At 56.6% G+C, this 22,512-nt stretch overlaps 1 protein-coding gene across 3 annotated transcripts in view; it reads left to right on the top strand.

The window, feature by feature from the left end:
- The window catches only part of KIF21B (kinesin family member 21B), a 53,460-nt gene that overhangs the window by 1,133 nt on the left and 29,815 nt on the right, over positions 1 to 22,512 (top strand). For all 3 annotated transcript variants that reach the window (XM_075528809.1, XM_075528808.1, XM_075528807.1), the window contains exons 2-11: positions 15,245 to 15,467; positions 15,727 to 15,909; positions 18,591 to 18,740; positions 18,826 to 18,960; positions 19,432 to 19,599; positions 19,852 to 19,967; positions 20,457 to 20,652; positions 21,716 to 21,905; positions 22,076 to 22,139; positions 22,236 to 22,451. In XM_075528809.1, coding sequence (XP_075384924.1) covers positions 15,245 to 15,467; positions 15,727 to 15,909; positions 18,591 to 18,740; positions 18,826 to 18,960; positions 19,432 to 19,599; positions 19,852 to 19,967; positions 20,457 to 20,652; positions 21,716 to 21,905; positions 22,076 to 22,139; positions 22,236 to 22,451 — 1,641 coding nt within the window. The remainder of the gene's footprint in view (positions 1 to 15,244; positions 15,468 to 15,726; positions 15,910 to 18,590; positions 18,741 to 18,825; positions 18,961 to 19,431; positions 19,600 to 19,851; positions 19,968 to 20,456; positions 20,653 to 21,715; positions 21,906 to 22,075; positions 22,140 to 22,235; positions 22,452 to 22,512) is intronic.

Genomic DNA, 22,512 nt, shown 5'->3' with positions numbered 1-22,512 from the left:
CAGGAAATGCTGGGTGGAGACCATTTGCACCATACGACCCCTACCTGTTTCTGTTTGGGGGTTTCTCTTAGAGGAGAGGGTGATCTCGGGTAGGAGAGTCCCCGCCTGGGATTGGCCAGCAAGACAGGACTGGTGGAGGGGAACCCGCATCCCTGCTCTCCAGTCCTGTGCGTTGGGGGCGAGAGGACCCAGGTCCCGGATGGGTCTCCGGGAAGACTTCCAGCTTCCCTGGGTCCCGGGTGACCTCGATCCGATCCGGGGGTGTCCTAGGGAACCCCTTCGAGACCGAGTCAGAAATGACCGTGAAAAAAAAAAAACCTCCCTCCTCCTGGCCGCAGATGCCCTAGCCACCTGGCCAGTCTTCTGCAGCCTGGAGCGGAGGAGCTGACCGCCGCTCAGACTGAGGCTGAGGGAGGTGGACGGATGCGCCCTCACCTCTGCGCTGCCTGGTCACACTCAGAGCGTGCCTCACACATGGCCTCGTTGCCCCAACTGTGAGAGAGACAAAGGAGGAGCCCTGCAGGTGCCTGGTGGGCTGGCCGGGGCGGGGCCAGGCGCCGCCGGGGCTGACATTGCAGCAGGCTCCAGTGGAGCTGTTGTGGGTGAGGGGGTGGGAATGAGAAATGTAAATATGGCATCTGATCTGCAGCAGGCTGGGAGAGAGTAGTGTAAGGGAAATGAAGCCCCAGCCCCCACCCAAAGTGGGCCCGGGGGCCGGAAGGAAGGGGCTGGGGAGGTGCCCTCCTCTGGGTGCTTTCCTTTCGACAGTCTAGTAAAAGAGCTAAACAAAGCACCTCCCTTCCTCCCACTCCCATACCTGTTTGCTACTCCCATCCCTGGGCTCAGGGCCCCTAGGCTGGACAGAGCCTTAGTAAAGTGTAGGATGGGCATTTTGTGTAGAGGAATGGGGGAAGCTAATGTTTCCCATGCTACCTCCTGGGACACCCCCACCCCAGCAGGACATGCTTGGGACCTTTGCACAGAGGGGGATGGGTGTCACCTCTGCACCCCAATCACACTGCCCAGGTGCCCCCTGTCACTGATCTGGGTGGAGGAACAAGAGGAGCTGAGCATCAGAAAAACCAAGCTTTCAGGGACTCCAGGAAGGTGAGGGCCCCTCCTCCCCACTCCCTCCCAGTAGGAGTGCCCAGCCCCGGCACACGCCAGACCTCTATGGGCAACAGGCCGTGGAAGGCAGACAATGACTGGACAGAGCCCAGTTTCTAATCAGAGTTGAGGATAGGGCTGCACTGAGCTGGGGCGGGGAAGCAGCAGATGGTGCCACCGAGGGGCTGGAGCGGGACTTACCAGTGCCTCTGGGTTCTCTTCTAAGCCCACCCTCAGCCTCACCACACCAAGGGATCCCTTGCTCCACTGACAGGGCTGGCTGGCTGGAGTATGGGGGTGAAGGCCCAAGAATATGGGACTGCGGAGGGAGGCCCCATCCTGCTCCATCCCTGTGCAGTGCCTCCCTCCTACCAGGTTCAGTTGCCTTTCTGGGCCTCCTTACTTGTATCTAGCTGAAGTGCTTCCTGAGCTCCCAGGAGAATAGCTTGGGGTTGAGCTTGGAGTTCAGCTTTTAGGAGAGACAGGCAGGAGTGAGGGAGGTAGCCTTGGTCTGGTACGTCTGTGGGGGTGGGGCCTTGAGGTGAACAGTGCCTGGCCCTGGGCTCTTGGGCCTTTAATCTCCTTGGGATGAGTAGCCAAGCCGCTGTCTGCTGAGGGCTTTGGGGAAGCCTTGGGCTGGGAGAGCCAGGACAGTAGCTAGGCTGCAGGATAAGAGGAAAAGGTCCAAGCTGTAAGCACACCTCAAAGCCTCTTAGGCTAAGGCCACCTCTGCTCAGCTTTCCAGGCCAGCCCCTTGGGCCTGCTGGGATCCCTTTATCCACTAACCTCCCTGAACGACAGGGTGCTGGGCTCCTGGGCCAGGCTGACCTGGAGTCCGTTTTTACCTCGTGTCCCCCACCACCCTGCCTTCGCAAGCTGGGAAGAGGTGAGGCCCGGCTATCACCTGCCCCCAAGCTGCAAAAGCCTAGGCCTTGGGGGGAGAAGGGGAAGGGGTGGCTCTGTTACAAAATGCAAGTTGGCAAAGTTGAAATTGGGGAAGGAAGCCAAGTCACATGGTGAGTTTATTTAAGACCCTTTCAAACCCCCCTGTTCTGAGCCCCCACCCTGAGGGGGAGCCTTCAGTGTTGCCTAATCCCCCAGCCCCCCTCACTCGCTTATCTCTGTCTGGCCGCCCTAAACTTCCTTCCTTTTAGCTGGCTGGGGAGGGGCAGGTGTCCCTGGTGGCCCCACCCCATCAGTTAACACTACTGGAGTGAGTAGGGACGGGGAGGGGTGGGGGTAAGCGTACCCGCTTCCCATCAGAGGGGCAATGTTAGAGCGCCTCTCTTCCCCTTGCCTTCGCCCATCTGGACTCTGAAGCTGCAGTTATTTCCTTGATTCTGGTCTATGCAGAAACCTTGATCTGTGAGTGAAATTTGAACCCAGAGCTTTTGTGCCTTGGGAGAAGACAGAGACGCTGTGTGAGGATGAGGATCTGAGAGCATCTTCTCTTTGTGACCGTCCCCAAGGGCAGTCAAAGCCCATCCATGCCAACAGTGCTCAGGATTGTCCAGATCCATGGCCCAGATGGGACCGCAGGGAGGCTGTGTGGAGACCTGAGCATCTTGCTGGTGTCCTCCAGTTGCAGAAATAGGGCTTATGTCATCACACGGAAGTGGAGCCGAGTAACCACAGGCCCCGGAAACCGTCCCTCACTCCTTGTTCCCCGCCACCCAGCCAGCCTGTCTGATTGGATCTCAGCTTTTGAAAACTTAGAGTGTGGAAGTCGGATGGGGTTGGGCAGAGGAAGTGGCTAAGGCGAGGTGTGCCCAGCACCCTCACTCTTCCAGCTCTGGATGCAGAGGGCAGGGCCCAGATAGAGACAGTTCACCCACAGCTGGCGCCGTGGGCCCCTGCCCTGTGTGTTCTCAGGGCCTCCCTTTTACAAACCACAGCTGGCTTGCTCTTTGGTCTCAAACTGCAGATGGAACTTGAGCTTTTTCTGCGAAGAGCTGTGGTTTGGATGGAATCGAAGGAGAACAGTGCTTAGAGGGAACAACATGCAGGGGTGAGCTCCTTAGACATTCCAAACCCACAGCCATTGAGCCGACTCTTTGCGACCTTGTAGGACAGACTAAGATGGTAGTCCATACAGAGTTCCCATGCTGTCGTCTTTCCAGAAGCCTTATCTGTTTCCCACAGAGCGGCTGGTGGGTTGACAGCCGTTTGACCAACAGCGAAGTGTTTTAACCACTGTGTCATCAGGGCTCCATAGGGTTGGTGGTTCAAACCTCCCAGCTGCTCTGCCTGAACGAGACTATTTGTTCCTGTGAAGGTTTATAGTGATGAGTCAGAATCGACTCAGCAGCGCTGGCTTGGGTTTAGGTTTAAGTGTACCTAGAGGTTTCTCTCTCGTTTAAGCTGTGGTGGACAATTTGGTAGAATGAAGACTTTACACCAACCCTTTCCCCCCATTATTTTTAAAGAACCAACCAAAAAACCCCAATCCACTGCCAGTGAGTCGATTCTGACACACAGTGACGCTACCTAGGACGCCCAGTCTGTAAATCTTTATGGGAGCAGACAGCCTCTTTATGGGAGCCTCTTTATGGGAGCCTTTCTCCTGTGGAGAGGCCGGTGGGTTTGAACCATCAACGTGTGGTCAGCAGTCCAATGATTGGACCACACCGCCACCAGGGTTCCTTAAGAACAGAGGTGAGTTATGGAAGGTAGAGAGAATTATGGGTTCACTAAAAATAACCATTACTTACTGAACACTTACCTCGTACCAGGCATGGTGCCCAAATTAGCTCATTTCACCCCCACTGCAATGCTGCAAGGTAGCCTGTGTTACTCCCTTTGGGTAGCTGAGCAGACGCTCGGAGGAAGGGTGCAAGTTGGTGAGTGGAAGAGCCTGGCCTCGAACCCAGGCCACTCCCTTCCAAGCTCCTGCTGCACATTGCCTCCTAGTACGGCTATGAATTCTCTGTGAGCTGAGCCTTGGTTTCTTCAAACGCTGAGCTGTTCACAGTTGCCAGCAGCATGGCGAATAGGGCGAACTGCTTAGGAGAGCACTCAGCGCTCCGTGGAAGCTGGTCATGAGGCTCCTTCCTGTCAGGGTGGTAGCTTAGTGTGAGGCGCTGTGACTACCAGTTTCTCCCTCCTCCACATCTGCCGGCCCCCAGTGTGGGGAAGCATCTCCCTCCCGCACCAGGCGTGGCTCAATGCCCCTTCTGCTCTCCCTGGGATTTGCTTTCCTGCCCCAGTTCCACCTTGTCAATCACCGTGGAAGGGAGTTCTGGGGGCAGCCAGGCTTTCCCCTGCTACCCGGCATAGGGCAGGACCCCCGGTGTCCTGGGTCTCTGTGGTTAGGTGCTGCCCTGTCATGTTTGACTCATCACAACCCCATGTGACTCACTGGAACGGCCTCTTAGGGTTTTCTTGGCTGTACCCTTTATGGTAGCAGATGACCAGTCCTTTCCTGGTGAACTAGGGTGCTGGCTGGGTTTGAACCGGCAGCAGTACTAACCATTAGCACCAGCAGAGCTCCTCCTGGGCCGCCCCGCCTTCCATTTGGCCCTGTTGAGAGTGTTAGGGAAGTAAGCACCCCCTCCTTTAGACTAGCTGGAGCGGACACTGAGCTGGGGAAGGGTTGATGGAGAATTGGGTGTCTGGGACTGGCTGCCTCAGTCCCAGAAATCTGAGTCTTTTGACCTCTTGTGCTTCTGGGTCCCCAGATGGTACAGGTAGGTGGAACCCAGCAGGTGATAGTACTGATTGGGGAGGGGGGGGGCTCCCTGTTCTCTGCTGGGCTCCTCCTCTTACCCTGGCTGCTCTGGGGTTTGGAAAGGAGGGCGTGCCCTGGTCCCTCTGCCCCCAGGTCCCTGAGTCCCCATTTCCATGAGAGGTGTGTAATCCCCAGCCTGGGCTGGCCCTACATGAGAGTGGAGCGGGAGCACTGGGGACAGCTGGCCTTGGCAGTGTGGCGGGAGAGCCTGCTGTACTCCACAGCCAGCTTGCACAGGCTGCCTGTTGCTGCTCCACATTCCTCAGCAGGGGAGCATCCCTGGGGGCCTAGCCCCCACCCACCGAGCTGTCCCCCACCAGATGCAGACGCTATATCATAGCTTCATAGCTCTGGGCCTCTGGGGGCTCCAAGCCAAGCTGGGCTCCACCGCGTCTCCTGTCTCCCGGGAGGTCATGGGAAACCCCTGCCAGATGCCTGATGCGGTGGGGGTGGGATGCTGAGAGTGGTGCTGGAGAACCGGGCTTCCCTGCCCTGGGGACCAAGGAGTCAGCCAGGCCTGTGCCACTGGCATATGTCCAGCTCAGGACAGGAACTGGCCCCTTCTCAGTGACCCCACTGCATCCCCACTGCTCCTCCACCATGGGCCCCACCCTACTTTGCCAGCATCCTCCTGCATGTCTGGTTTTCAGCCTTTCTGGAACGCTCTTCGCAGCACCTCTGGGACCTTGATACCCTAGCTGCGATGGCCGTGAAATGAGGTTGTTCCCAAGCTGCCCCCCACCTCCCCCGACCCCTTGTTGGACTGCTTGTCCCTGGGCATTATTACTCAGAGGTCAGTGGTCAGATCAAAGCCATCCCCTGAAGGGAAGAGGGGCCAGAGCCCTGACCCTGGTCATCCAGATTTGGCACCCCAAGTCTCCCTGTCGATTTTCTTGGAGTGTCCCACTCCTCCCTGTGCTCCCAGGGGCGTGTTTGGTGGGCACAAGTCAAGCAGAGGGGGTTGACAGACCCACTCCACAGGCCTGCCAAGGGCCTCATCAATCCATATCCTTTGGCCTCACAGTACAAAGCCTTCTTGTTTGGGGGTTCAGAGCCAGGCCCCGTATTTTCCCTGAGGGTGACCTCGGGAAGGCTGTGGCTGGGGGAAGATCTGAGAAGAAGCCCAGAGAAGTTCCCGGGTGCTGTGCCCTCTCCATACCTTTACCCCTCTGCAGCTTGTGGCACTGACATCCCACATTTCGCCCCCTCCCCACCCACCCATCCCTCCCGACCTTTAACTTTGTATTGTGAATGAGGTGAAGGTTTACAGAGCAGATCACAGTTTCACATTCAATAACTCTTAGGCTTTCTGATCCAGCCCATCCCTTGTAAAAGTACCACGCTTACCCCACTTCCTCCCTGTACTGCCTATTTCCATTCTGCCTTCCTTTCCAACCCTCTGAACTTTGCCCTCCGGGGTAAATGTGGCCCTCTTGATCTGAAATGGTTAATTGTCCTGTGACCACGGGCTTGAGCTCAGTCCCAGCATTGAGAGCTGACTAAGTCTATGGTCTTGGCGATTCTATCAGTTCCCATCCAACTGATTTTTGAGTTCGCTTCCTTATTTTTCTCCCAGTCTGCCCAGGACCTTCCAATGTGACCCTTCTCAGAGATGCAGCTTGTCATCCTGTTTTAGAAAGACTGGTCTCTGGGAAGATGCCTTCTCTGGGCTAAGTCAGCTAAAAGCCCCGGGTGTCTGGGAGCCAGACTCCCCTGAGAGAGCAGGGATTTTGCTTCCAGCCAGCTTCCTGAGAGCGGGCAGCCTGCCAGGAGAGGAGGAGGAGACGATGCTCATTAAAGCCTGGGGTGCAGACGCCCTGTTTCCGTAGCCAAGGAGAGCTGAGGTCCACTGGCAGGGAAGCCGCCTCCTGAGTCTGGGCGCCATGCTTTCCCCTGTTCTAGACCCAGGCTTTTTAAACGAGTTTAAACGATTAAATGGGGGAAATGCTTTTCCAACAGAGAGCTCATGGCACTGCTGGCAGCTGCCGGTAGGATCAGGCCCGGAGATTCTCAGTGGGGATCATTTCCCCCTGCCCTGCTGCCCTCCCTCCCAGCATTGCGCAGCGCTGCTTATGGACGCAGCAGGGCTGGGCACAGATAGGCTTGGCTTGAATTTCATCACTACCACTCACAAATTACGTGACTTGGGGATGGCTAAATTCAACCTTTCTGGGGTAGAAATAGTCCCCACCTCCCACGGCCATCAGAACACACTAAATGCAGCCGAGTATACACGAGCTTGGCACTGGCAGAAAGCCTGAGGGGGCTGGGACTCTGCAGATCTTGTGTCCTGCCTTTGACAGGGGGCTCACCCCTTTTCTATTGCTCTCCATGTGACAAGGATGTCCATTTCCCTTCTGTGACGGGTTCTGGTTTTTTACAGGTTTTATGGTAATCACCACCACTCACCCGCTCCCAAGAAAACATTAAACCCATCGCCACCAAGACCTCAGGGCCTAGGGTTTCTGAGACTTTAAATCTTGACAAGAGCAGACAGCCTCATCTTCCTCCCGGGGAGCAACTAGTGGGTTTGAACTGACAACCTTGCAGTTATGGCTCTGCTCGATGCCAGTACTCTGTCTCTTTATGTAGCTATTTCCCTTTACTATAGGAGGTCCTTAAAGGAGGTGTGGTTGGTAGAGAGTGGGGGTGGGTGGGTGGCTGGGAGAAGCCAGAGTGGACTAATTAATGATTTCTGAAGAAGAGTCCACAGTCTTCTCTGGGTTGAACGATCTTTATAAGCAGGAAGTGCTTTTCGCTGGCTTATCTAAATCGGTCCTGCTGCATCCCTTTGATTGGGCTCTGCCATTGACCAGGAAGAGCCAGTCACAGCATGGCCCAGTGGCTCTGATGTCCTCAGAGGATTAGAGGTCAGGGGCTCTTCTCTGAGTCTGCTGTGCCTCTCCCCGACCCCACCTCGGTGGTGGAGGATACAATTTGCCACCGCACAGCCTCTGTGGTACCTCATGGTAGGAGATGGCAATGTGGATTGCAGGCTGGGCATGAAGTGTGGCAACTGGATAGACCTCTGCTTTTGCCCTCAGGTTTTAATACATCCCCAAAACTCAAACACACTGCCATCAGAGTCGATTCCCACCCAGTGTCCCCATAGGGCAGAGTATAACTTCCCCTCTTGGGCTTCCGAGACTTTATGCAAATAAACAGCCTCACCTTTTCCCCGTGGATCGAGGTAGGTTTGCAGATAGAGGTGGGTTTAAACCGCTGACCTTATTGTTAGCAGCTCAGTGTATATCCCACTATGCCACAGGGTTTGTGGTAGAGCACACCCAGAAACAGGATGATGAGCTTCCTGACATCTCCAGCTCCCTGGGCTGCCCCACTAGCCTCCAAGAGTTCCTTTTCGAGCTTCTAGCTAGAGAGGCAGTTGGAAGCTCTGTCTAGCAAGTGCCAAACTACTAACCACTGGGTAAGCAGTTCAACTCTACCAGCTGTTCCTTCTCAGGAGTTGCCCGATTCATCACAGTAGCAAAATGACAGTGATGAAGTAGCAACGAAAATAATGTTATGGTTTGGGGGTCACCCACATGAGGAAGGGTGGCAGCAATAGGAAGGTTAAGAACCACTGAGACAGAGGAAGCTACTTGATCTATAAAGATTTACAGCCCCAGAAATCAAGAGCCACTGCGTGTTGGAATCGATCGATGACAATGGGTGGGTAGGAGAGAGGAGCAGCCAGGAGTCCCTCCGAGGTACTCCTGATTAACTACTTGGCTATTAATTGAAAGGCTGAAGACTCAAATCCTGTCAACATCCCCTAGAAGAAAGATCTACCAATCTGTTTTCAAAAGGTCATAGCCTCAGAGAAGTTCTGTTTTGTACACATGGAATTGCCATGAGTTGGAACTGACTTGAGTTTTGTTTCTTGTGAAGGTTGGTGTGTTTTGTTTTTTTTAACTTCTGGCTTCCCTGGGGCTTTTTGCAAAGGGACAAATTATGTTGATCTTTGGTCATCTGAAAGGGCATATCGCTGGTTCTTCTTGTAAGCTCGGGGCAGGGCTTGGTGAGAAGGTGCCTCCCAGCCTGGAAGTCCCCAAAGTGGGCAGCTGAATGCAGACTACTTCTCCTGTGCTTTCTTTCTAAATTGGATCTTCAGTCTGCTGTCTAGTGAACTTCCTAGAAAAGGACACTAACCCAAAGCAAATGTGCTGCTTGAGTCCATGCCACCACATGGTGACCCTATAAGGACAGGGTAGAGCTGCTGCCCCTGTGCGTTTCTGAGACTGTCGCTCTTTACAGGATTAGAAAGTCCCATCTTTCTGGTTGCCACTCATTAGCTATGCAACCTTGAGTCAAGTTTGAATCCTTTCTGTGAGCCCTCCTTTGTACATTCGGGGGGAAATTAATCACTTAGAATAAAATATGTCACGAGCTAACATGCCCAGGGCATAGCAAAAAATCAGGCTTGCCTCGTGCGGTGGTGGTTACTAAGTAAAGGAGGCTTGGAACACAGGTGTAATGGGGTTCCAGGTGCCAGCAAAGGAATCGTATTCTATGCACTGTATCTGTCAAGAATTCTCTAGTGTTCTGGAACACTCCTTGGCTGGTTGGTTAGTTAACATGACAGCCTGTTAGCTCTCATCAGTGAGCACAACCTATGGGGTGTCATGAGCCTGCACCCTTAGGAGTTGTAGATGGGGATTTGAGGGCAGGTCGGTTACGAAGCAGGGAGGGACCGCAACTGTGTGTGGCGAATTTCCCACTAAGCCCACCCACCAGGAACCCAAGGTCCCTGGGAGCCCACAGCTACGGGGGTGGGGTGGGGGGAGGGGCGGCCTTTATGTGATGTCACTAAGGATAGGCTAGGGGTAGGCAGAGCCAGCCCAGCGCTCCCCCTCCTAACCAATGGAGGCATGTGCCAGCTGGGGGCACGTGCTTGGATGTATCCAGCCTTTGCGGAGGGAATCTTCTCTGCTTGGCAGCCTCTCAGCATCGCCCCGCCACCCCCACTCCCTGTCTCCTTCGTCCTCCCCTTCCGCCCTGTCCTCCAAGGTCCCCTAAGAGCCGAGGAACCGCTGAGCTCAGCAATTCCGGTGCCCAGGGCTCGCGCTCCCTGCCTTTGTCCCGCTGCCGCCGCCGCGGGCTCCGGACAGGCGGGCGGGGGCTCGGGGGGAGGCGGTGCGCGGCCGCCCGCGGGTCCCTCTGCCCGGGGGCGCTTCTCTGGGAGGGTGGGAGCAGCTGCCCAATCGCATCAGCCCCTGCCCAATTGTGCGCAGAGGAAGCTCCGCGGGCCGCCGCCGTGCCAGATCCGGCCTCTGAAAAGCGCCGGGCCCTTTCTTTGCCCCCGCGCTCACCGCCCGCCGGCTGCCAAGCGCGCATAGACCTGGCTCTGTTCTGAGCGACGCCGGGCCCTTTCGGAGCCGGCCGGTCGCCCGCGCCCCCGCGCTCCCCTCGGAACTCGGGAAGGGGTGCAGCCCCGAAGGCTTCTCTCCCTCCTGCGGGGGTGGGGCGGAGGGAGAAGCGAAGGGCGATCCGAGGGGAGGTGCCTGGTATTGACAAAGGCGCCGGGCGGTGATGCACCCCCAAGGACCCCGAAACTTTGTGTGCAAAAAACAGGTGGCCGGCCTGCAGGCCTCTTATGGCTTTAAAAAACTATTGCATTAAAGCCCATACTGTATCTCGATCGCTGAGCTGGGGGAGGGGGAATGCCAATTTTGTGTTTGCGTCCCCTTCCCCTCCCCCGCGCGCCAGGACCTGGCTGGCTTGCAGTGCTCCGAGCAGCCTGGAGCTGAGAGACCCCAGAAACTAGACTGAAGGACAGGGCGGATCCATTCTTGGGGCCCTGGCAGCGTAGTGGGTCACAAGTTGGGCTGCCAACGGCGAAGCCTGCGGTTGGAAACCACCAGCCGATCATCGCGAGAAAGATGTTCTCTACTCCAGCTGCACACTCGCTGCCCCGGGCTTCGTTTGCGTCCTGCGGGAGGGGCGGGCTGTGGGTGGACCCATCCTTGCCGCCCCGCCTGCTACTCTAACGGGAAGCTGCCCTCTCGCCTGATCTGGGATGGGGCAGGGCTGGCGGCGCGCCACTTTGGGGGCGGGGCTGGCTGAGGTGACCGCACCGCGGGTAGGGCGAGGGGAGGAGAAGACAGGGTTCTTCGAAAGTGAAAACCCGAGAGACCTGCGAGATCACCTCGGTAGCCAGGAGGAAGCTGCTGTTAGCTGGGAATGTGGGCTCGACCCGGGGCCGAGTGCGGGGAGAGGGAACACCAGAATGGCACAGTGTCGCTCCCTATCGGACCGAGAGCCGGACCCTCTGCCCACTGCAGCGCGGGCCGCAGACCCTGTGCGGCGCATGCGCAAGCAGACGGGTGGGCATCCTCACAAAAGGGCCTTCCAGGCCTTGCCGATCGTGCTGTGGGAGGAAGTTTTCTTAGTGGGTTAGGGATTGGGAATTTGCTGGCAGCTGCAGAGGTGGAAGAACAAGTCACTCAGTAGGATTTGTTGTTCAACTTCACTGTCAATAGCACTGCCTTTACTGTGAGTCTGACTTCACCACTGTCCGCTCTAGATCCGTAGCTCTTTGTGGTGGTGGTAGCAGCTGTGGAGCTGGCTTCAAGACCACCGTGAGCCATCCAAACTTGCACCCATCAAGTTGATTCTGACTCATAGCAACGCTATAGGACAGGGTAGAACTGGCCCTGTGGATTTCTGAGACTGTAAGTTTCTACCAACGTAGAATGCCTCTTCTGTAGAAGAGAGGTTTGAACTGCTGGCTTGCCGTTAAGCCGCCCAACACAGCACCCACTACACCACCAGGGCTCTGTGATCCTGAGACTGATTATTTTTAGAAATTGATCACCAGGCTTTTCTTCATAGTTCACCTTAGTCTTAAAATTCCACTGAACTTGTTCCACTTTGTAGCACAAAGTACAATTCCACCCTTAGATGGTGGGTGTGCATGCAGTGCATTGGCAAAGAATTGAACCCGAGTCTCTTGCATGGAAGTGAGAATTCTACCCCAGCAATCCCAAAGCTCATCCAAATCCAAACCCACACCCCGTCACTGAGCCTGTCCCGATTCACAGCAATGCTGTGTGCAGTTTCCAAGGCTGAAATGTTTAGGGAGCCCAGAGCCTCCACTTTCTGCCTCAGAGCATCTGATGGGTTTGAACCGACAACCTTACTTACCTGACAGTGCCACCGGGGAGGAAGTCTGTGACTGTGCCTGGCCCAGTGCCAGCTCTGGTCCGACCTGGCTCTGTTGTTTTCTATGATCTGAGAAATCTTAATTCCGTTGGCTTCTAACTCCAGCTCTGCATGTAGTCCCGTGGGTGGAATGAGCATGCTCCTTCTTCCAGGTCATTTGCTTTGGAAAGTGGTGACTCATGCAGGACCCACGTCCTCTAGCTGGTACCCTTTTCTCCAGATGACCCTGCCTGCTCACCTGCACCCTGACAACACATCCTGATGTTTAGGATGGATGTGTCAGCATGTCTGACCACAAAGGACCTCATCTTAGGCTGTACTGACCTGACAGAGGGGCCCAAGGGTAAATGTCCCTCTGCCCCAGAACTTGTGGACCCTTAATGACTGGGGACCTGCCTTCATAGTCCTGTTCTTTTGCCCACCACCTGGGGCACTCCTCAGGTGGTATGGGGGCTGCTTGCTGCAGGAGAAGGGCTCTCAGAGGCAGGATTGCTCCCCCTCCCCTATCCTGCCTCCTGCCCCTTCTCCCCACCCCGACCTTGTCTCCAGGGATGTTGATTCGATTTCTTCCAATCACCAGCATTGCCATCTGCCTGGGGTAATTAAATGGTATTTGAATTGAATCCAGAAATACTATTGCAAGTGGCCACGTGGTAGGAAGGCATCTTCAGGAGCTGGGGAATTGCCAACAGAGCCGGAGGGCCCTAAGGCTGCCTAGGCCAGACCTTTAGTTTACCTGGCAGCCCTGGAGGCTGAAGCAGGAAGTGTTCACTCCTGGGTGCCACAGGCCAGCATCGGGACAGTGGCCCAGGGCACCAAAATCCTATCTGATGCCCATGCCACCTCCTTAGAAGACTGCTGACTGCTCCACCTGCCCCTATGAACGAGGGGGGCATTCTTTCCCAGGTGACGCTCTGAACCCTGTGCCCTCACTTGCTGCCATCAAGCCAATTATAGTGACTGTACAGGACAGGGTAGAACTGCCCCTGTGGGTTTTAGAGACTGTAACTCTTTGTGGAAGCAGGCAGCCTCATGTTTCTTCTGCAGAGGGGCTGGTGGGTTCAAACTGCTGATCTTGTGGCTAGCAGCCCCACTGTAACCCATGCCACCAGGGCGCCTTCCCTGTCCCTTAGTGACCACGTCATGGAAGAGCACTGAAGAGACAGCACACACAGTCTGCCTTGGTCAAATGTAAGCTCTGTCATTGGTTGTCTTTGGGGCTAATTGAGTACCAGGCTCTCCGTTTCTTCAGATACCCAATAGGAGCAATATTCCTGACCAGGGTGCCTTGGAGGCCAAAGAGGTTCTGTATAAGCAAGTGCTTAGATGCTGCCCTGCCTAGCCAGATGCTCTCTGCTCAGTCAGAAACCCATTCGGGTGGGATACTGAGATGCTGGATTCTCGTTTCAAGTTGGCCCAATGCTTAGAATAGATAACAGTGACAACCGCCTGGGTTCCTTCCTGTCTGCTCACTGAGGGGAGGGCTGCTGAGGTGTGAAGCCTGGTTCACCCCCCAGGGGAAACCCCTCTGAGGGAAGTCCAAACGGCCATCCATGACCTCCTGGGTGTGGCCTAGGCGTGCTTAGCTGCCCTTGAGGGGCAGGAAGGGAGAGCCTTGAGCTCTGAGCAGACACAAGACTCAGGTGAGCACCTTGTCCGGCCTGCAGCTCTGCATGAACTTTGGACCCTGGGAGGCCTAGGGCAGGGACAGGATGGCGACTGCGTGCCCCCCTCCCCCAGCTGTGTGGCTAGGTGCCTCTGGGTCCTGGATGGGCGCTGGTCTGGCCCCTCTGTTCTCTTGGTAAATGTTTGCGTAGGGAGAGGGAACCTGACAAGAAGCCCATTGTGATTGCCCAGTGGGCAGGGCTGGCACTGGGCATTAGAATCAGACGTCTCCCCCCAACTTTCCTTAGGTTCAAGGGGTGTTTTCTGCCAATCCCTACAAACATGCACTCACTGACTCATGCTTGGTTGCCATGGGGACCTCACCATGGTGATAGCTGCTTTGGAAAGGAGGGAGGGGTGACTGGATGGAGACAGCTCTGTCCATGGCTGCCTCCTCACTCAGCCCTGATGCCACTGTCCTCTTATCCGTGGGGACGGTGTGCGGCTGGCCCGGGTCCAGCCCGTCACAGGCTCTTCTACCCTTTGCAGGACCCTTCCAGCTTTTCCTGATCTGGAAGGTCTGTGCTTGATCCAGTCCCTGCAGGTCCTAGAACGAGCCCAGAGCTCGTGCCGGAGGATGTCGGCGAGCTGCTGGCCTCAGGGATGCAGCTCCGGGGTTGGAGGGCCGTGGCAGCCATTCCATCTTTGGCAGAGCCTGTCTCAGCCTCTACCTGAGCCCCTATCCGCATGTGGCCTGGGCAGTCTCATCCTTCCCACCCAGAATGGAACTTTGTCTCTCCAGAAGCAGGCACTAGTTTCTGGGGCTCCCTGTTCGATCCCAGCTCTGCTGCTTTCTGTGATAAAACCTTGTGGGTGAGTCAGTGAAACACCTCCAGCCAGGGTTTCTTCATCTGAAAGCTCTGGTGAAAACCTCTGGTCTGTAGTGGAGACTACATGAATGAGGTCGTGGAAGACCCCTTAGACTCAGAGATGGCCTACCAAACACCAACACCACGACACTCCCACCATCAAGCTGATGCCGACTCAGAGCCACCCTCCAGGGCAGGGCAGAGCTGCTCGTGAGTTTCCAAGAGATAGTAACTCTCTACGGGAGTAGACAGCCCGTCTTTCTCCTGTGGAGCTGCTGGTGGTTTTGAACTGCTGGTTTTGCAATGCGTAACCAGTAACCACACTGGGCGCTAAATAAATGTTCACCATCCTTATTTTTTGGGGGGAGGGTGGAGTTAATATTATTATTCCTGAAAACAATAATCATTTATCAAGGGCCCACAAGGGTGGGGATGGTGAGGGAGGGGAGTGGAAGAGATGCTGACATCAAGGGCTCAATAGAAAATAAATGTCTAGAAAATAATGATGGCAATATATGTACAAATGTGCTCAATACAATTGATTTACAGATTGTGACAATGAGCTGTAAGAGCCCTTAATAAAATGTTTGATATATATATAATTATTACTTTTGAATCTGGTCTTGTCTTCTGGGGGGTCTCCTTCTTTAGCTTGTCGGGGGACTTGTTGGAGGAAGTGGAAGCTTGGCGGGCAGTGCGGGGGAACGGGACCACAGCACCCCACCACCTTGGCCCAGGGGACCTGACCCCGGGCTCTCCCTGTCCTTGGCAGGATTCGGCCCCAACTTTCGAAGGAGAAGATTGAGGGCTGTCACATCTGTACCTCCGTCACCCCGGGGGAGCCCCAGGTCCTGCTGGGGAAGGACAAGGCCTTCACCTACGACTTTGTCTTCGACTTGGATACCTGGCAGGAGCAGATCTATTCGACCTGTGTGAACAAGCTCATTGAGGGCTGCTTCGAGGGCTACAATGCCACAGTGCTGGCCTATGGGCAGGTAAGGACCCTCGCCTGCCACTAGCCACGCCAGCCCAGTCTGCCCCCACCCCTCGAGTGCAGTGCTGCTGGCTCCTCCCCTGGAGGGGCAGGTGATCGGCCACAGAAGACTTCCCAGGCTGGGAAGGCCCCAGCCAGGCCTGGGTGGGAATTCCACTGTACAATGGATTGACGGGTAAGGGGATTTCACCCCAGTCCAGGGCTCACTGGGGCACCCGGGTGTGTGTGGGTACCACCCTCCTTGCTTCTTGCCCACACAGACGGGGGCCGGGAAGACATACACCATGGGCACTGGTTTCGACATGTCGACGTCTGAGGATGAGCAAGGCATCATTCCGAGGGCCATTGCCCACCTCTTTGCGGGCATCGCCGAGCGCAAGCAACGGGCACAGGAGCAGGGCCTGACCGGGCCTGAGTTCAAAGTCAGCGCTCAGTTCCTGGAGGTAGCCTGGCCTTGTGGGGCGGGTGGGAGAGTGATATGGGGCCCACAAGGCCACAGAAGCTGGGGCCTGCCTCTCGGAGTGGATCTCAGGGACCCCAGGTGGGAACAGAATGGCCTGTTGAGGTTTCACAGCTCCATCCTGAGTAGGGACTGGCCTGAGCCCTCTCCGACAGAGGTGATGAGTTCTCCGCTGGCAGGAGTATGCAAACCAGGGTGGGAGGACTGCATGGTGGGTCACGGGAAAGGGTTTTCCTGCATGCCGGGGACCTTGAGCCATTGACCTCTATGAGACCTTCAAGCCCCACTGAACTTGAGAATCTCAGTGCTGGCACTTCTGAGCTGGGTGGCTTTGGCAAGTCAGGTCACCACTCAGCATCGGTAGCCTCATATCAACCCGGAGGTAGTATTATCTGCTTTCTTTGGGGTTTCGTGGGGCTCACCTGGATGGTGCACAGGAAGAAGTCTGGTTCTTGTCCTTCCCCTGGCCTTTGCCAAGTCCCCGCTCCACCTCAGAGCTGCCCCTGCCCCTTCTGCCTGAGGTACTCCCTGGCCCTCTGTGACTCCGGGCCCCAGGCAGCAGGTCCTCCAGATGTGCCTTTCTCTGCAGCCACTCTGCCTTCTCTGCAAGGATGCTGCCTGCCGAGGCTGAAGTCGTGGCCACCAGAGCCTTTAGGGGTAGAAGAGGGGATCTTTGATTTGGGGCTGTGCTGAGCCTCAGTTCAGTAAGCCCAGGAATAGGAGCTCCTTCTTACAAAGGACCCCCTCTTAGAGGGGCTTCTTGGAAGGCAGGTGGGCCTGAATGTTTCCCTGGAGACCCTGCCTTGACCTTGCCTTCTCTGCGTCTCAGCATCTAGAGCCCTGACCCAAAGACTCTAGTCCAGCCATCTTCTAGGTTTGGAGTCACATCAGGCTCTGAGTCCCTAAACCTGCTGTACTGATGGTGCCCAGGTTGCCCCTGGCCTCTCTCTGAGGGAGAGTGTGGTCTCAGCTTTTCCCAAGCCATCCTGGCCCCACCTCCATCCCATGGCTACATAATTATGATCTCCTGGCTGTACTTTGAGAGGCTTCCTTTGTCCTTCAGGACTTTGCTTTTTTAACAAACTTGCTGTGTGTGTGTGTGTGTGTGTGTGTGTCTGCCTGATTGCTTTTCAACATTCCCCCTTTCTCTGTTTGCTTCCCTTCTCCACACTGCAGCCACAGGCACGCCCCCATGAGCAGCCTAGCTCACAGACCATCCATGCCAAAGGCAAACCAGGAAGGGTTAAATGATGCAGTGTGTCTGTCTCATACGGACAGACAGACACTTTGACAGTCATGTCGGCCTCAGTCTCTCCTTTTCCTCTTCCCCTTTCTGAGGGCTGTTTCTGTCCCTTTAAGACCATCAAAGCTAGGGATGTCCGTGGGCTATAGTACTCCCCTTCCCTCCCTTGCCCCAGCCCCAGCCCCAGGATTCTGCTGGCTGCTGCCCCCTGTCCAGCTCCAGGTCCCGATTGGTGATCAACCCACCCTCCTCTGCAGGTGAAGCAGCCCTGGCCAGAGGCTCCCAAAGCGGGGATCATCTAAAGCGGGGTGACTGCCCTGGCCAGGCCACCTCCAATAAATGGTCTCACCAGGCTTTTCCCCAGAGGTGGGACCACAGTAGTCGGCTGTCCATGCCCGCCTCCCTTCTGAGCACAGAAACAGGGCCACTGATTCGGGAGTTTGTCTTACCTGCGACCCCAGGGACTTTTCTGACCACAGCATGTTCCAAGGTCTCCACTAAGCTCTGCCTTTGCCTCCTGCATCCGGAACCAGCCCCCCCTCCCCCCCCATCCCTCTGTCTCAGCCTGATAAGATAAAGATAACAAGACCTGCCCATGTCATGGGCACACCTTCCTCATCGCCATCTGGGACTCCAATCTCCTGGTCCTTCAGGGTCCCTTCCCTTGCACAGGGGCTGGCTCAAGCCAGCTCAGGCTCAGGCTCAGGCCAGCTATGCTTATGGCCAAGCTGCTTTCGTTGCCATTAAGGAGGAGGCGAATGCAGCAATGTGTGAATACATTATAATGTTATTCTTATGGGCACGACATATGGAACTGGAAGTCCTGGGTGGCACAAATGGTTAATTAAGCACCTGACCACTAACTGAAAGGCTCAAGGGTCACATCCACCCAGAGGTGCTTCGGGAGACAGGTCTCCAGAGCCTGGACTCTCTGGAACCATCGTCTTCTGCACGTGGGATTGCTAGGGGCCAGAGTCGACTTGATGGCAATAATGACAGCGTTTATGGGGTTATCTCCAAGTGATGATGCTAAGTGGGAAAAGAACGGAGTGCAAAAACAAGGTACCCTAAACACCCACACCGACTGCCATCGAGTGGAGTCCGTCTCATAGCAACCCTATGGACAGGGGACAACTCCCTGCCCTGGATTTCCGAGGCTGTAACTCTTGATGGGCGCAGATAGCCCGTCTGCCTCCATCCACGCGGTTGGTGAACTTTCATAATCCACTATGCCGCCGGGGGCTGGTCAAACAGCGTATGACAGACAGCAAGCTTTGTCCGGAATACAGTGTGTTGACCAAAGAAAATAAATCCATCAATGAGAAAAGCCGAGGACAAAGTCCAAGCGGTCCTCAGCACCCTCCGCCCGGCAGCCCCTGGCACACATGCGCAGAAACGCAGCCGCCACTTGTGCCTTGCAGCTCTACAACGAAGAGATCCTGGACCTGTTTGACAGCACCCGAGACCCGGACGCCCGCCACCGCAGGTCCAACATCAAGATCCACGAGGACGCCAACGGCGGCATCTACACCACAGGTGTCACCTCCCGCCTCATCAACACACAGGAGGAGGTGAGCAGACCCAGGCAGGCGGAGGGCATCGCTGGGAGGGCGGCGCTGGCGGAGTCCGGCTCGCTCATGCCTCCCGCCCCCGCAGCTGATCCAGAGCCTGAAGCAGGGGGCACTGTCGCGCACCACGGCCAGCACCCAGATGAACGTGCAGAGCTCCCGCTCCCACGCCATCTTCACCATCCACCTGTGCCAGATGCGCCTGTGCTCGCAGCCCGACCTGGTGAGCAAGCAGCCCGTGGACGGGCCGGCCCGGCGTGGGCAAGGGTGCCCCAAGGGGCCAAGGCGAGGTGCCGCGCAGATCCAGAGCTGGGAATCCTGAGTTTAGATCTTACACTGTTGTACTTTTCTTTTTTCTTTTTACTGCTTTTGAACTCATTTCCCCATCTATTCAGGCCCCAAACCAAACCCACTGCCAACCTGATAGACCCTCGGCCTTTTACATTGGCTGACCTTTCAGTTAGCAGGGCTCCTTTCCTCCCTATGAGGATTGAGTGTGTGTGTGTGAGTGAGCAAGCACGCCAGACAGAGAGAGAGAGAGAGAACGAGAGAGCGCTAGCTCTCGTTGGGAGAATTACATGGGAATCAGCGAAATGCCCTGTGGCCCTGCCCTGAGTCACGTGGGGCTGCGATACTGTGGGCAGAGGGCAGAGGAACCCATGGCCTGGGGAGTCAGTGCCAACTTCCCCTGCAGGTGAATGAGGCCGTTGCTGGGCTTCCTGAGGGCACAGCCCCTACCAATGAGTATGAGACCCTTACTGCTAAGTTTCACTTTGTGGACCTGGCCGGCTCCGAGAGGCTGAAGCGAACTGGAGCCACGGGCGAGCGGGCCAAGGAAGGCATCTCCATCAACTGTGGTCTGGTAGGCTCTCGGTGGTCAGCCAACCCCCAGATCAGCCCATCTCAGGCCCTCCTTTGGCCCTTGGCCCTTAGCTGCCCATTCTTCTACGGTCCTCATGCAGCGATTGACCACATGCCACTGCTGGTTGGGCCTTTGGCCCTTCATCCTTAGTCCTCAGCCCTGCCCCAATTTTCACAAGCTTATTACATCTTCAGCAAGTGGGGCTCTGTCCCTACCCTGAGGCCCTGTGCCTACCCGGCTCTGCCTCCACAGCTCTCCCTGGGCAACGTGATCAGCGCCTTGGGGGACCAGAGCAAGAAGGTGGTACACGTGCCCTACAGGGACTCCAAGCTCACCCGACTCCTCCAGGACTCGCTGGGGGGCAACAGGTACGCTGGGAACGTGCCTCCAGTGAAGGGGGCAGGGCTGGGGAGGGGCCAGGGAAGGCTGGTGCGAGGGTTTGGGGAGAGAGGGTTTCGTGGAGCAGAGACTTTCCCCCCACCCCGCTGGCTGCGGACTTGGAAGGAAGGAACCGCGAGGTCCTCTGTGAACTTTTGCTAATTGCAATCAAACACAGTTTCCGTGTCTGCACGGCTGGGAGGGATCCTGCTGAAGGAGGGGCTACAGCCCACACGGGATCCGAAAGGGGAACGGCTAGAGACCTGCCACCGTGGCGTGTTCCCAACCCTGAGCAGAGGGTTCTGGCAATGTCCCATTCACAGACAACCTTGTTAGCTGCGCTTATGGACTATGCTCACTGTGTAGGGACTGATGGGGACCCGGGGCCTCTTCAACTGTCAGGTCCTTAAGACAGGAACTCGGGGCTGACTGTGCCCGCTCTTCCCCCTCACTCCTCCTTGGTGACCCCCCGCTTCCAGCCAGACCATCATGATTGCCTGTGTGAGCCCCTCTGACCGGGACTTCATGGAGACGCTCAACACGCTGAAGTACGCCAACCGGGCCCGCAACATCAAGAACAAGGTGGTGGTGAACCAGGACAAAACCAGCCAGCAGATCAGCGCGCTGAGGGCTGAGATTGCACGCCTGCAGATGGAACTGATGGAGTACAAAGCGGTGAGCTCAAGGCGGCCAGCACGCCGCGGCACTCAGACCCGTGCCCCTGAGGCCAGCCGGTGCCCGCCTGCAGGCGGACCCTGGGTTCTCCAGAGCCGCTGTAACCCCCCATCCCCACCGCCACCCTTCCTCCCACACCCACTGAGTACCCCTGTGTGCCCGCTGTCGGCTGAGTCTCAGGGGGGGCTCACCCAGGTGGGGGCTTAGTGCAAGGCACCAGAGCACAAGAGCAACCCGACACTTGCTACCTAGATTTTACACACAGGGCAGACATGGCTGCTGAACATGTCTAGGGCGGGAGGGGCTGGGGGCTGGGAGGGCAGGCCCCTGGACCATGGTGCAGAACCCTTCGCCAGTGGGAGCCCCATGAGTGTGCTCCAGGGGGCAGGAGAACAAAATGGCCCCACTCTCACGGGTGGTCAGGGGGCCTTTCATCTGGATTTTGCAGAATTAATGAGATAACTCCAAAAGGATGTGGGGCGGGCATGGTAGATTGGGAATTCGGCATGCCCAGAGAAACAGACGGGAAAGTTGGCTGCTTTGGGAAACATGTCTAGTTCCGTGGGGGTGCTAGGGCAGAAGTCACTGGCGGGTGGCCCAGGGCTGGCATCTAGCACACAAGTAGGTTTGCTGTGACTTGCACTGTTTTTAAAAAAAGGCAAATTAGTTATTGATCTTTCTGAAAAGCAGGGGATCTCGCTTCTTCCCCCACCCCATTGGAAAATGAGAAGATGAAACAACGTTTAGTGCTGAATTGCCCCCCTTTAGGCTGGGTCTATTGGAGTTCGCCTCAGTCTCCACCACTCCCTGTCGTAGTACACACTTCACGCCAGCCGCGTGGCCCAGTCGGCTTTGCGCCCAGGGCCAGCAGTCATGAAGATGTGGAAAGGGGTGGGAGGCCTCAAACAACTGGCTACAGGATGTGGACTAGAGGTGGCAGAGCTGTGCTTAGGGATCTGAGACAGGAGGAGACAGAAGTCCTGCCACAGGAAAGGCTGGATCGGTGGCAGAGGAAGACTCATGGCCTGCCCACGAATTGCTCCCCATCCACCCCTCCTCGCAGGGCAAGCGGGTCATTGGGGAGGACGGAGCTGAAGGCTACAGTGACCTGTTCCGGGAGAACGCCATGCTGCAGAAGGAGAATGGGGCGCTGCGGTTACGGGTCAAGGCCATGCAGGAGGCCATCGATGCCATCAACAACCGTGTCACCCATCTCATGAGCCAGGAGGCCAACCTGCTCCTGGCCAAGGCCGGTGAGTCCTGGGTGCACCGGGGATCCTGATGTGTGGGAATCAACGAGAGGACCACTTAAGAACATTAAAATCTGGTGTGTTCGGCCTTTTGAAGAGGCAGAGAGACAGACCATCTGGGCGTCGCTGTCATTCACTGTGCGTCGCCCCCACCTCTGGCTCTCCCCCTCCAGGTGATGGGAACGAGGCCATCGGAGCTCTGATCCAGAACTATATCCGGGAGATCGAGGAGCTCCGGTGAGTGAGCCCGGTGGGCTGGGGCAGGCGGGGGCTCTGACCAGGACTGGGGGTGAAGCCAGCTCACATGGCACCTCCATGCCGCTTCCCACGCAGGACGAAGCTCCTGGAGAGTGAGGCCATGAACGAATCTCTCCGCCGCAACCTCTCCCGGGCCTCCGCCCGCAGCCCCTACTCCCTGAGCGCCTCCCCTGCTACCGCGAGCTTCACGGCCAGCCCGGCCAGCATGGAGGATGCCACGGAGGTGATCCGCAAGGCCAAGCAGGACCTGGAGCGCCTAAAGAAGAGGGAGAGCAGGCAGCGCAGAAAGAGGTGTGGGTGCAGACCCTGCCTGCGTAGAGGCCCCTGGAGGGCTGCTGCCCCCACCCACCAT

Source organism: Tenrec ecaudatus, chromosome 1 (assembly GCF_050624435.1).
Source record: "Tenrec ecaudatus isolate mTenEca1 chromosome 1, mTenEca1.hap1, whole genome shotgun sequence".
Lineage (NCBI taxonomy): Eukaryota > Metazoa > Chordata > Mammalia > Afrosoricida > Tenrecidae > Tenrec > Tenrec ecaudatus.
Note: the sequence above shows the minus strand (reverse complement) of the source record. Positions and strands in the feature narration are given on the sequence as shown.